The sequence below is a fragment of the Lynx rufus genome, unplaced genomic scaffold, assembly GCF_022079265.1.
Source record: "Lynx rufus isolate CCGP_SWC_20201006 ecotype Redwood Valley unplaced genomic scaffold, mLynRuf1.p SCAF_1, whole genome shotgun sequence".
In the NCBI taxonomy this organism is placed as follows: domain Eukaryota; kingdom Metazoa; phylum Chordata; class Mammalia; order Carnivora; family Felidae; genus Lynx; species Lynx rufus.
The window spans coordinates 80,606,508-80,619,408 of record NW_025814823.1 but is presented as its reverse complement, the minus strand read 5'-3'; the positions used below and the strand labels follow the sequence as shown (position 1 = coordinate 80,619,408).

Here is a 12,901-nt window from a genome sequence, read left to right as displayed (position 1 = left end):
GCTTACTGTGCCGACTTCATAATACATAGAAACATCGCGTTATCGTGTACCTCTGAAACTAAAACGTTACAGGTCAGTTATACCTTAATTTAAAAACTCTTTTATAAACAAAGAAATCTAAGCAGCCGTTCCACGTTAGCTAGCCTGGCATTCATCTATTTTCACAGACTCTGGCCCCCTTGCAGTGTTTCCCAGGGCCACCTCCATCTTTCTACTGTATCTAATCATGACCTAAAGCCTAAAGCTTGACGTGCTGAGTACTCATGTGTGATTTTACTGTTCACTGGAAATAATAAAAGGGATTTAAAGATCACTAAGTCAACAAAATCTTCCTAGACCATCAAATCCAACAGAATCTGCTTCTGTAACGTTCCATATTTTTAGAAAAAAACGCCTAGGCTTTTGTCCTTAGGGGAAACTTCATCAAAGGTAGGGGAAAAATACCCAGCATTTGTCTTATCCACTTACCCTGATTTATTTCTCAGAGGCACCTTTTATGAAATAGGGGTTTTAAAAGTGACCCGTGGATGGAGTTAAGCTGTTTATTCAAGATCAAACCCCTAAGGGACAAAGATGGGTTTAAACCCAGCAAAGTTTAGCCTCTGTGTCTGTGTCTCTACCACAGCCTTTTACATACACCAGAACTGTATAAATATGAAGAAATCCAGTATTAGCAACTGTGTTCTATTCAATCTTAACTCACATAATTTCATTTTCAGTGTTAGCTCTAATTAGAAGTAGAAAAAGCAAATGGAATTTTCTAGAAGGATTCTTTTGAACTACTTTTATTGCCACTGGACTGCTAATCAAGTATCTTAGCTTTTTATTATTTGTCTAGGCTAATCTTAACACTCAAAAAGATTCTTAAGGGGCACCTGGGTGGCTCAGTCGAGCACCCGACTTCGGCTCAGGTCACAATCTTGTGGTCCGTGGGTTTGAGCCTCATGATGGGCTCTGTGCTGACAGCGTGTCAGCGCAGAGCCTGCTTCAGATCCTCTGTCCCCCTCTTTCTGCCCCTCCCCCACTCACACTCTCCCCCAAAATAAGTAAATGTTAAAAAAAAATTTCTTAAATGTTTTTGAAGTTTTGCCTTCTTGAAGGTATAATCAACTGCAATTCGCATTTCTTCACCAGACAGTTCTCTATGACAGGGATTCACTGTAAAACACTGAGGGATTTCCATCTGGCACAGATAATGTTCTCGGTGTTCATCAAATGAAGTAAACACTCAGAAAACAACCTAGTGTTTACCCAGAGCCCTGCGTGCTCCAGCGGCCACTCAAGTTCTTCCTTGTGACGGCTTCATAAGCGGCTACAAGGCAGACTATACAAAAGAAACAAATTCTCTTCTCCACTTACCACTTAGAAATGTGAACCATATTATCCCCTATAAATGAAGTTGGTCTACATCCGAAATCAGGAAACCTCTTGAGCACAGGGCCAGAAAATAAGTAATATCAGCTTCGTGGGCCATTTGGTCTCCGTTGCAAACAACTCTGCCATCGTACAAAAGCAGCCACAGACGATGCTTAAGCGGATGAGAATGGCTGTGTGCCAATAAAACTTTATTTATGGACACTAAAATCTGAATTTTATAATTTTCGTGTATCATAAAACAGGATTTTTTTTTTAACCATTTAACAATATAAAGCTCATTCTTGGCTCACGGGCCCTACAAAAACAGGTGGCAAACTGGATTTGGCTTATGGGCAGTATTTCCCACCCCCTGGTCTACATATATACTCTGCTTTGACATTTATTTGCTGGCAATTAGATAACTTCTACTTCGTTATTAAGAACGACAAAAGAACTTGCTTAAGGCTTTGTCTAAACTGCTGGTATACAAATTTGTAAAACAAAAGTTTAAAGATTACTTCCATCCAAATTAAATATCCTGCTAGAGGAGCAAAGAGACCAAATTTATCTCTCGACCTCGCGTCTGCACAGCTCTCGTGCACACACAGGAAACACACCTTAGTCCTACAGTGGCATTTGATGACCGTGGGACAAGCGCAGGGTCGCTTGTAAATGCACATTTACGCGCCTTATGTAAATGAGTATGGCCACACTGGGGTGTGTGATGGCACAGAGTGATTCGAAGTTCCATGACCAAGCCACTTCCATGTGGTTTCATAAAAAATATGTCCGATCACTTAAAAAATGGCCACTTGGGGAACAAGCCAGTATATAAGATGTTTGCCATGTAAAACTTAAACCATTTCCTTTTCTACAAAATAACCTTCAAATTTTAAACCTTTATATTGAATTGTTAGATGGACAGACATTATTAGAGCAAGAAACAGATTTGCTACGGGCTATGTTTGTAGCAACTCGGCTAATTTTTTTCAACATACTCATGAAGTGATGACATTATTTTTATTGAAATAGCAGCTACGTGAAATCTTTCCACATTTACTGCATTAGGTTGCTTCCAGGCCACCCCCAGCCCAGCCAACCAAAAACAAAAAACAAATCAGTCTGAGACTCACTTGAGTGTTTAATTCAAACCTATATTTGGAGTTTCTAAAATGTTGATCCACAGACCACTCTCTGGTTACACGTGTGTAGCAATGAAAACAAAAGGCAGAGAATCCCGGCCATCCCGACAAAAGGAACAGCTCCTTTCCCAACATCCTTTAAAAATACACATGGGACCGTCTGGCACGTCAGCGCGGGCGGTGGTGGAACACACGGGCTCGTGGTGCTCTCCTCCCTGCGGGCCCAGCTCCGCCAACTACCTGTTGTAAGCCCGTTCCTTTTTGGATTTCTCCAGGGCCTTGTCCATGGTTTTCTCATTCTCCCCTCGACACTTGGGACAGTACCACTTGCCCTTTGGTTTATGATTCAGCCCCACGCAGGAGAAGTGGAACCACTCGATGGGGCACTCGTCATTGTCGCAGCCGATCATTTCTCCATAGGAGACCTGATTGCACAGACAGTACGTGGGCTCGTTCGGGTCGATGGGAAGGTCTGCAGGGGACGCCTCCCTCTCGGCTTTGGCCTTGGAGCGCTTCTTCTTCTTGGAGGCTTTCGCCTTCTTCTCCTTGGGCGTTCCCGAGGTGACATCATCGTGGTCGTGATGATTGGCCGCGTTCTCCCGGTTCTCGTTGTTGCGCTGCCGCCGGGACCTCTTGCTGTTGGTCTTTTCCGCCTGTGTGACAGTCTCGCTCTTGGACTTATCCTGGCCGGCTTTGCCACTGTGGCCAGTGGTGTCATTGACCTCCTGGTGGGCCTCAAAGAGCTCCACGTGACTGTCCACCTGCCTGGTCCGGTTCTCCACCAGCTCCACCATCTGACTCACGATCTGGATCTTCTCGTCCCCCAGCTCCTGGCTCCGAATCAGGGCTCTCTGAATGCAATGTAACACTCTCCTCTTCTGGACACCGTCTGTCTCACGTTTAAATTTCTCATAGTACTCATCCAGCTCCTTTAGGATTTCTGCAGAGGGAAAAAGAAGCATTACACCCATGCCACAAACACTGCTGAACCTTTTATTTGATTCTCCAGTCTAGGAGAAAGCAATGGCGAAACACAGAAACGATCGCTGCAAGATTTCCTAGGATGAAAATCCTGCAACCTACAGGCCTTTCGAGGGGGCACCATTTTTCTCTATTGAAAAAAATCCCTGGAACTAAATACAGATGCCAACACTGTTCCGGTTCAGCGAGGTGCTGCTCAGAGCCCCCCAGGGGGCTCTGTGCATTCGGAAGCATGGGGAACGTTTCTCGGAATGGGCAATGACGAGGAAAAGTTTAAATTTAGGTGAAGTGCTGGCACCCAAACTTTTATTTTCTGTAAAATTAATGATTTATGTCCTATATTTCCATTATTTTATTCAAATATTCTTCTAACTTAAAGGCCTGTATTTCCTTCATTTTAATGTACCGATGTCTAGAATACCCTATTAGAGAATGTATATAAATAGTACCCAGTGACCCAGAGCCTCAGTTTATCAGTCACATCTTTCTCCTCCTACCACGTTATTCCTCCGTATTTACTGAAAACAAAAATGGTTTGTCACAATAAAGCCCAACAACCTAGCTTTGCTTTGAAACAAGGGTGTTACATTTTGCTTTCGCATTTACTGCTTAAGACAATACACATTCATATCTATAAAAACAAACAGATTTTATTTTTAAAAAAAAATTTTTTTTTCAACGTTTATTTATTTTTGGGACAGAGAGAGACAGAGCATGAACGGGCAAGGGGCAGAGAGAGAGGGAGACACAGAATCGGAAACAGGCTCCAGGCTCCGAGCCATCAGCCCAGAGCCCGACGTGGGGCTCGAACTCCCGAACCGCGAGATCGTGACCTGGCTGAAGTCGGACGCTTAACCGACTGCGCCACCCAGGCGCCCCAAAAACAAACAGATTTTAAAACATTACCAAAAACAAAAACCCTCAGTACTATATTTAAACCTTGTACAGGGGATGCCTGGCTGGCTCAGTCTGTAGAGCATGTGACTCTTGATTTTAGGGTTGCGAGTTCAAGCCCCACATTGGGTATAGAGATTACTTAAAAATAAAATCTTACAAAACAAAAAAACAAAAAGCCCCCAAAACTCTGTACAGACACTATATGATTGGAAAATGTAACTTGGGAAAATTAGGAAATTTCCCAAGAAATAAAAGTTGTTAAATTATCTTGATCGAAATAAAGTAAATATTCTTGCCAAAAGCTATTGAAATACAAATAGAAATTCCCAGTTATTTTCCCCAAACAGTAACAAATCTAAATAGAATCAGGGGCACGTGGCTTAGTTGGAAGAGCACACAAATCTTGATCTCTCAGGGCTGTGAGTTCCAGCCCCATGATGGGTGTAGAGATTATTAAATATCAATAAATAGTATCAGATTTTTTTTCCCTGAAACCCTCTGTAGTCTCTTAAAATAATGCAATTCTACTCTCCAACCAGGAAGTATGTGTATGTATGGGGCCGGTGGTGAGGGGGGTGGGGGAGCGGTCGGTGATGTATAAAATGTAACCTGCACGGGTTCCAGATCTTATCTTCAAATAGTTATAAGGCATAAACCTAACACTGAAATAAACACAGGCACTTAGGCCAACCCTGAAGCTTACATAAATGTAAGTATTCTGGGGTGCCTGGGTGGCTCATTCCATTAAGTATTGAACTCTGGATTTCAGCTCAGGTCATGATCTCAAGGTTCATGAGTTCAAGCTCTACATCAGGCTCTGCGCCGACACTGACAGTGTGGAGTCTGCTTAGGATTCTCTCTCCCCCATGTTCTCTTTCTCTCTCTCAAAAATAAAGAAAACAAAAAAGAGAGCTCTGAAGATACTTCCTAATTGAACAACGTAGACTATCTGCCACCAGAAAGGAGAAATGCCACAGTCTCATAGCGTCTTAGAGTAATTCTGAAAATAGGCTCAAGGTATCTAAGTTCTATTTCATAGATATTAAAATATGAGTTTCTGCAACGTATTTTTAAATTGATTGCACATTACAAAACTATTATCTGGTTTAATCAAGTAACCTTTTTTTTTTTAAGTTTATTTTGAGAGAGAGCAAGCGGGGGAGTCAGGGAGAGAATCCCAAGGACGGTCAGCACTGTCAGCGCAGAACCGTACACAGGGTTTGAACTCACCAACCTTCAGATGAACCTGAGCCACCCATTCAGAGTTAGATGCTTAACCAACCAACCAAGCCACTCAGGTGCCCCTCAAGTAACCAAATTTCTAACGACAATGTTACTCTTTGATAGAAGAGAGAACGATTTTATCTTATTGCTAATATTAAATTCAGTAAGGTATGGGTTCTTTTATATCACAAGCAAACTTATATCCATGTGAGGCCTCAGTCTTGGGAAAGAAACAAAAATGACATCACAAAATTACCAAGAAGTAATTCTGTTCCCTACACAATGGCTTAATTTCTGAGACTCTCCAAGCACACAGTTCCATCAGCAAAGCCAGTTAAGTACACACTGTAACAAGACCACCACCAGTTCTAACTGCGCGGGCGCCCTGCCAGGACACTTTCAGGAGCTTCTTCAGTTCCACCAGCTCAAACTGCTGCTGACCTTCCTTCTGAAACGCTCCACACCAACATCACTGTAGGCAAGCAATGGTACCACGGAAAGAATTTAAGGATTAAGTGAGACTGTAGCAAAATTTAATGTGATCTGGCCAATGTATAAAAGGCTGCACTGGTGTTCTTTATGAAGCTGACTTCCATTGCAAGGTGGGTATTTTTAAAATACTTGAAACATAACGCAAAAATAAGTTTGAATTCAATAATCCAAGCATAACCTCAAATAACATTTAAAATTGGTAAACTAATTATAATCCATCTTTATGAAGTAGTCTCCAGTTGATGCGTACTAAGCAAGTCTGACCCGCAACACAGGCCCTTCGAACGAAAAGCCCGAGTGTTGCCACGTACGGTGCACACCCCCACATGCACAGCGGAGCCCCCAGGCGAGGGGTGACCATTACCGGCAGCTCACTCGGCGGCACCGGCTGCCCGCGGGCACGCCGTCTTCCCCGCAGAAGCAACCAGCCCCACCGCGGGTGCAGGCTCCACTGGAGACACCTGGTCCCGAAGCAGCAACAAAGTAACTTCGAGGGGATGCTAGATGAATTCACAAACACTGTCATCTTGAAATTTCCTGTAGGCGCTAACGGACGGTGAGGGCGACAACGACTCCCTTTGACCTCTGCACCGAGTCGCCGTCCCGGCTCGCCCTGCGCCCGGCCCCTGTCCCCTCACGCTTCCCCCGCTCCGCGCGGACCTGGACCATCGGCGGGCCCGGGGAGGGACGCCTGAGCTGCAACCGCCGCAGCCCCGGCACCGGGACGCCGCCATTGCTCCGCGGCCGGAAGTGGCCAGGCTCGAGCCCCTGAGGGACAGGGGCGGGGCCTGGCCCCCAGCCAATGAGGAGGCGGTCAGCGGGCGTCGCGCCCCGCCCCGAGAGCCACCGCCTGTGGGGATCGCCGGGCCGTAGGGCGGAGGCCGAGCGGGGCTCCAATCACAGCACAGGATCGACGAACACGGCCCACCCCAGCAGCGCCAATGGCCAATCCCAGGCCGGAGGCCGGGCGACCCGAAGACATTCAAATCAACTCGACCCCCCTCCTCCTCCCCGCCCCTCTGAAGAAAAAAGAAGGCAGCGGAAACAGAGACCCGTGCCAGTCACTGCGCAATGCCCACCCTCCTCCGGCGCAGCAACCAATAACTCAGCAGCGGATGGATAAGGACATTCCATGGGGGACGCCGAGACCAATCATAGGGAGGCCAAAGCGGGACGTTCGCAATATGCTAATAAGACCCCTATAAAAGTCGCTGCGAAGCAGAGACTCGGCTAGAGCGCGCAGGGGGCGCCATGCCCGCAGGGGTGCCCGTTGCGCTTTGGGGCGTGCGGCTGCTTCCCACCTCCCCCCCACGCTTCCGTTTCCCTGCTGCGCAGCCCTGTAAACATTAGTAAACTCCGAGTGACGATCCGCGTCCCATACGCAGCCCCCACTGCCGTGCCTGACCTGGCAGGAAAGTTTCCCCAACAGCCAACAATTCCCAGCGGACACGAACCCTCCTCCTCTGTCCGGAACTCTGGGCAGCCGGGGCTGCAGAGAACGACCCACAGGTCCTCTCCCCTGCCATGTTCCTCTGCAAACAGACAATCTTTGCCCGCGCCCCCCGAGCACAGATGGGCGACTTCCTCGACCCATCCTCCCTTCCCTTCCCTCTCCTCCTCTCCCCTTCCCCACCGCACGCACAGAATAAAGCCCTAGCCCTCAGCGAACTACACCCGGCCGCGCCGCCCCCTGCACGGCGGCCCTCACTCGGTGTCCAGCTCCACGGGAGGCCCGGGGGGCTGCGCGGGGGCGGAGGCGGCCGGGGCCACACCGCGCGGAGTGCCGACCCCGGACTTTATATAACACTCAGATTCGGGACTGGGTGGGGGTGGCTCCGGGGATGGCGAGCAGAGCAGGGGACCCGCCGCCCGCAGCGCCCTCCCAGCAGCCCTGCGCGCAGCCCCGTCGCTGCGCCCCTCAGCCCCAGCTACCGCGGCACATCCCTCCCTCGGCGCCCTAGCCTGCGCCCCCCTGCGCCCCCTCCCCCGCAGCACCCCGCCTCGTCACTTCACTACAAAGAGCGCTTTGCTCGCGCAGCCTGGCATTGAGACCTCTCGTTCCTCCTTCCTCCTCCGTGTCCGGGCTTCGCGCACAAGGACCTTGGCGAATCAAAGACGCTCCAGACCTTTTGTTCCTGCCCGGCCGGGGCCACCTCCGCGGGCCCGCGGCTCCTCCGGGCGGGGAACAGGACGGCCCGCGGCCCCGCGGCGCGCCGCGACCGGCGGGGATGGAGCGGCCGCCCCCGCCCATCCATCCCGCCGTACCTTGGTATTTCGCGTCGATCTCCCGCATCAGCGAGACGTTTCTCTGCAGGTCGAATGGCAGAGACTCGATGGAGTCCAGGTAGTCCTCCACATAGTTCACCAGGTGGATCTGCTCCCCGTTGGCAGGGCTCAACATGGTTCACCGAGGTCCCCGGCGACTCGGCGCGGCTTTCCGCTTCCTCCAGCCCCCGCCCCCTCGGAGCCCAGCGCTGCAAAATGCAAAGCTCCCGCCCGCCGGCGCCCCCCCTCCGGCCGGCCCCGCGCCGCTACATCTGCGAGCCGCGCCGCCTGGGCCCGGGGACCCGGCGCCTGGCGGGCCGGGCCGGCGCTCGGCGGCCTCGGGCGCGGGGCGGGCGCGGGCTGCGCGTGCGGGCGCGCACCCCGGCGCAAGGGCCGGGGCCGGGGCCGAGCGAGCGCGGGAAGGGGCGCGCGCCGCCCGCCGCGCCGCACTTGTCCAACGTGGAGAACCCAAATACCAGTTTCAAACACTTGGGAAACATTCGGCCCCCCGCACCGCGCATGCGCCCCGCCCCCCACGGCCCCCTCCCCGCGGGCCCCGCCCCCGCCGCATCACGCCCCTCACCGGCCCGGCCGCGCGGGGGGTGTGGCTTTGTCTGTCACTTTGGCTGGGGAAGGGGTCGCGGGAATAGGGGCGGCGGGCGAAGCGCAAACTTTACTAGGAGTTTCGCACTTGGAAGCAGAGCCTGTCGGGCGGCAGTGCACGCCCACCGGGGAACGTGGGGAGCAGCCGGCCTCGCCGAAGACCCGGTCGGAACCGACTTAGTCGTGGTACCAATGCCGCCGAGGCCATCGCTCGCCTGGGCTGCCACCTCCCTATCCACACCCAGCCCCTCACTCTCCAGGGCCCCGCCGCGCAGCCGGGCATAAGTAAGGCCCGAAACAGACTGGCAACGCCAAGACCCAATCCGCTCACCGCCCTCCCTCGAAAGCCCAATCAAACCGAAGGAGAGGCGGGACGAGTGAGGATAACCCCTCCCACGCTCTTACTACGAGAAACCCGCGTCCCGCGAGGGGCGGAGGGAGGGGGCGCGCCGTGCAGGGCGGAAGTGGTGGCGCATGCGTACTTGCACGGCCAGGGAAGCCATCGGCCCGGGAGGGAGGAGACCTACCATTAGGCGGCCGGACCACCGCTCCCAGCAACCTCAGCGGCTCGCGCGCCTGCGCGGTCCTCACCGCCTTCCCTTTGTGTCGCCGGCTGGAGCCCAGTGCCGAGCGGCTTGGAGACAAAGGGGCCCAAGAGGGGAGTTGCATTCGTAGCCGGGCTCCCGCAGAGGGCGGGCGATCCCGACCCCATCCCGACTGTGCCCTGGCATCCGATCTTATTCGAAAGGCCACTCAGATCGGGGCGGGGCAGGCGTCCGGGACCCGCTCCCCTTGCCATCTCGGCCTCTCCCCTCCCCCCACGGCCTCTCTCCCCACCCTAAGCTCCCGGATTTGGGTTTTCTGAAAAGCCCCGCGCAGACGATCCCGTTGCCTAGGCGACGGACCAGCGCGCAGGCCCGCCGCTTCCGGCAGAGGCCCCGCCCCGTGGGCGTGGCCGCGCTCCGCTTTTGTCCTCGGGGCTCCGGCCTCTACGGCCACTGCTGGTGCCTCCGCGGCGGGCCTCCGCTGCAGCGGTCCTGTGCAGCTCGTAGGCGTCCTTCCCCCAGGTGGGCGGGGTGTCCTGTCGGGGTCTCTGACCGTGTAGCTGGCTCAGCTCTACCTGCTCCCGGTCTCTGCGGGCTGAGCAGGTGCCCTGGATCCCGCGGGATGCTCCTCCACAGACTCCGAGCCCGGGCGCTCAACTGCTGTGCAAACTCGGAGTGCTCGGCGAAGGGAGGCATGTTGTCAAGAGGCCAGGCCATTGGCGATTTTTAAATTACTGTCTGTTAGGGGCGCCTGGCTGGCTCAGCCCGTGGAGCCTGCGACTCCTGATCTCCATCCAGGTAGTGAGTTCCAGCCCCAAGTTGGGTGTAGAGATTACTTAAAAATAAAATCTTTAAATAAAAAGTAAAGAAAAATAAATTACTGTGTGTAAGCCACTAATATTTCAGATCAGCCCAACTTTTATAAAATAGGTTGTTATCCGGTGGTACTCATTCCAGCGATCGTACGGCATTTCGTGAGAGGGATGCCAGTAGAGCAAATGAGACTAAATTGAGCTGTTTTGTCTTTGAAATGGTTGGTTCTCGTTCCAACGTTGTTGCGGTGATAAACGACGAAGAATGTAGCACTTTGAAGTAAATAGATTTGATCTTCACTCTTAAACCCCTTCATCCCTTCCCCCACATCAAAAGAATGCTCGCTTTGATAATTGGGAAAATGGTTATTTTACTTATGGATTCACACTTCTTTCAGTCTTGGTTCAGTTTAAAGCAAACGATGAAGTTTCATTTCATTTTATACAACAAAATGTATTGGCCACTAGTCTGCACGAAAAGACTTGAATACTATGACATTATATGGCAATAGAAATGGTATGTGGGGTAGAGATAGGATACAAATTTGAATAAGAAAAATAATTACTAAAAAATAATTACTTTTCTCTGAGACCAGACAAAAAATTTTAAAGTACTATTAGTAGATCTTTGCATTTATTGGCTCTAGAATGAGTGTTTGTCTGAATTTAAGAATAAAGGTAAGAAATAATTTACTGCTTCCAGGGATAAGCCAGTTTGAACTAGGGTATCTTAAAAAAAATGTTTTTTAATGTTTATTTATTTTTGAGAGACAGGGAGAGGGGGAGGGGGGAGCGGGGGAGGGGTAGAAAGAGAAGACCTATAATCCAAAGCAGGTTCCAGGCTCTGAGCTGTCAGCACAGAGCCTGTTGGGGGCTCAAACTCAGAAAGCATGAGACCTGAGCCCAAGTCGGAAGTTTAACGCACTGCGCCATCCAGGCGCTCCTGAACTAGGTTATCTTTTTTAAAAATCACGATATTATCTGAATAATGATTCCTTTCATGTTTCCATGGTCTTCACAGACACAGAAACAAAAGGTTATCTTAATCATTCAACAAGAAATATTTCGTGAGTGCCAACCAGGTGCTAGCTACTGCTTAGGCCCTGGGGATACAGCAGTGACTAAGGAGCTTACATTCTATAAGATAGTTTACCCTGTGGGCTAAAAAGCCAGAAAATATTTTATTAGCTTTATAAAGTTCTTAAAAAAACATAACAATGACTTAACAGTTTTCTGAACAAGGTTAGAAGACCAATGGCTAAAACGTAACTATGATCGTGCATTTTAAATACACTACTAAGGAAAAGTAATTCTGAAAATACATCGAAGAACCCTGGCTGTTTTAGTTCTGCTCTTTGGGGTGTGTTGCAAAGATGGATATTAAATTTTTTTTCTGAATTATATTTCTAGTTTAACTGGTGATACTCAAACTCATGGGAGAATAAAATCAGAAGTGAACATACAGTTTTTGTTTGTTTCTTTTCAGGTGCTTAAAAAATACATGCTAACACATTTATTTCAAACTTGAAATACCTTAAACACTGTGCTACCTTATCTACCCTACTTTGGGTTTGCAAGACTTGGCCTTGAAAGCAAAGGTATTACTGAGAACTACATTTTTGGTTGTCATTAAGGACTAGGAAATGGCGTTCAAGATACTTTGAGATCATTATTATTATTTCTTTTTTTTTTTTTCTTTGAGAGAGAGAAAGCGAGCAAGCAGGAGAAGGGCAGAAAGAGAGGGAGAGAGGGAGAATCCCAAGCAGCCTCTACACTGCAAAGCCCAAACCCATGAACCATGAGATCATGACCTGAGCGGAAATCAAGAGTAGGACGCTTAACCCGCTGAGCCACGCAGGTGCCCCTGAAATCATTAATTCTAATATACTTCTTTGTTCTGACCCAGCGTGAGGACGAGTCCCTCCAAATTAACAGGATTCTCTTTTTTGGGAATATATTTGCTAATCTTCCCAGTCATTTTTACTATACCTGAATATTCAACCTGCAAAAGGAGTTGTATTTTAATTATTCATAATTAATCATATTTTAATTATTCTGTATCATTAAATAGAGGGTTATGCTTATCATAGTTTTGATGATTTCCGGAAGACTTAAGAAAAAATAGAATTGCTGCCAGTTAGGGCTGAACATATTACACGACCGGTTTTCTGAAGACAGAAGATCCCATTGTTCATTTCAAAGTCATGACTTTTCTATGGCCAATTCAAACATGCCAGCTATACAGATCCATGTGCAGGATTTGGTCTTCAGTGTCACTAAATCTGTTTTCAAAACTTCTAGCCTTTCCCGTGAATTCTGTGCGTTGTCACAGATTGCCTTTTGTTCATTTTCCTCTTTTACTGGCACATCTAATATCTGGACCAGAGCTTTCCCTAGCAGATATTTTACTGCCCAGATTTCCTCCCACAGGCACAACAGGTGGATTTCACAGAGTAATTCAGCAACCCTTTGCCGAATTTAATCTGCTTACAGTGAGAGAGTTCAAAAAAATTTACAATCTCAAGTACTCAGAAAAATATACACATTGTACTACAAATAAGAGACAGTAACAAAGAAACCAAAA

At 49.4% G+C, this 12,901-nt stretch overlaps 1 protein-coding gene across 1 annotated transcript; it reads right to left on the bottom strand.

The window, feature by feature from the left end:
- Positions 1-2,489: 2,489 nt before the first annotated feature.
- ING1 (inhibitor of growth family member 1) lies at positions 2,490-8,577 on the bottom strand. The gene is made up of 2 exons (XM_047081768.1): positions 8,358-8,577; positions 2,490-3,438 (listed from the first exon to the last, which is right to left on the bottom strand). The coding sequence occupies exons 1-2, from the start codon at positions 8,491-8,493 to the stop codon at positions 2,735-2,737; spliced, it is 840 nt and encodes a 279-aa protein (XP_046937724.1). The 5' UTR covers positions 8,494-8,577; the 3' UTR covers positions 2,490-2,734.
- Between the last annotated feature and the right edge of the window lie 4,324 nt (positions 8,578-12,901).

Coding starts and splice junctions, on each gene's coding strand:
- ING1 (XM_047081768.1), bottom strand. CDS start 8,493: ATGTTGAGCCCTGCCAACGGGGAGCAGATCCACCTGGTGAACTATGTG. Junction 3,439..8,357: donor GATCGACGCGAAATACCAAG/GTACGGCGGGAT, acceptor TTCCCTCTGCAG/AAATCCTAAAGGAGCTGGAT.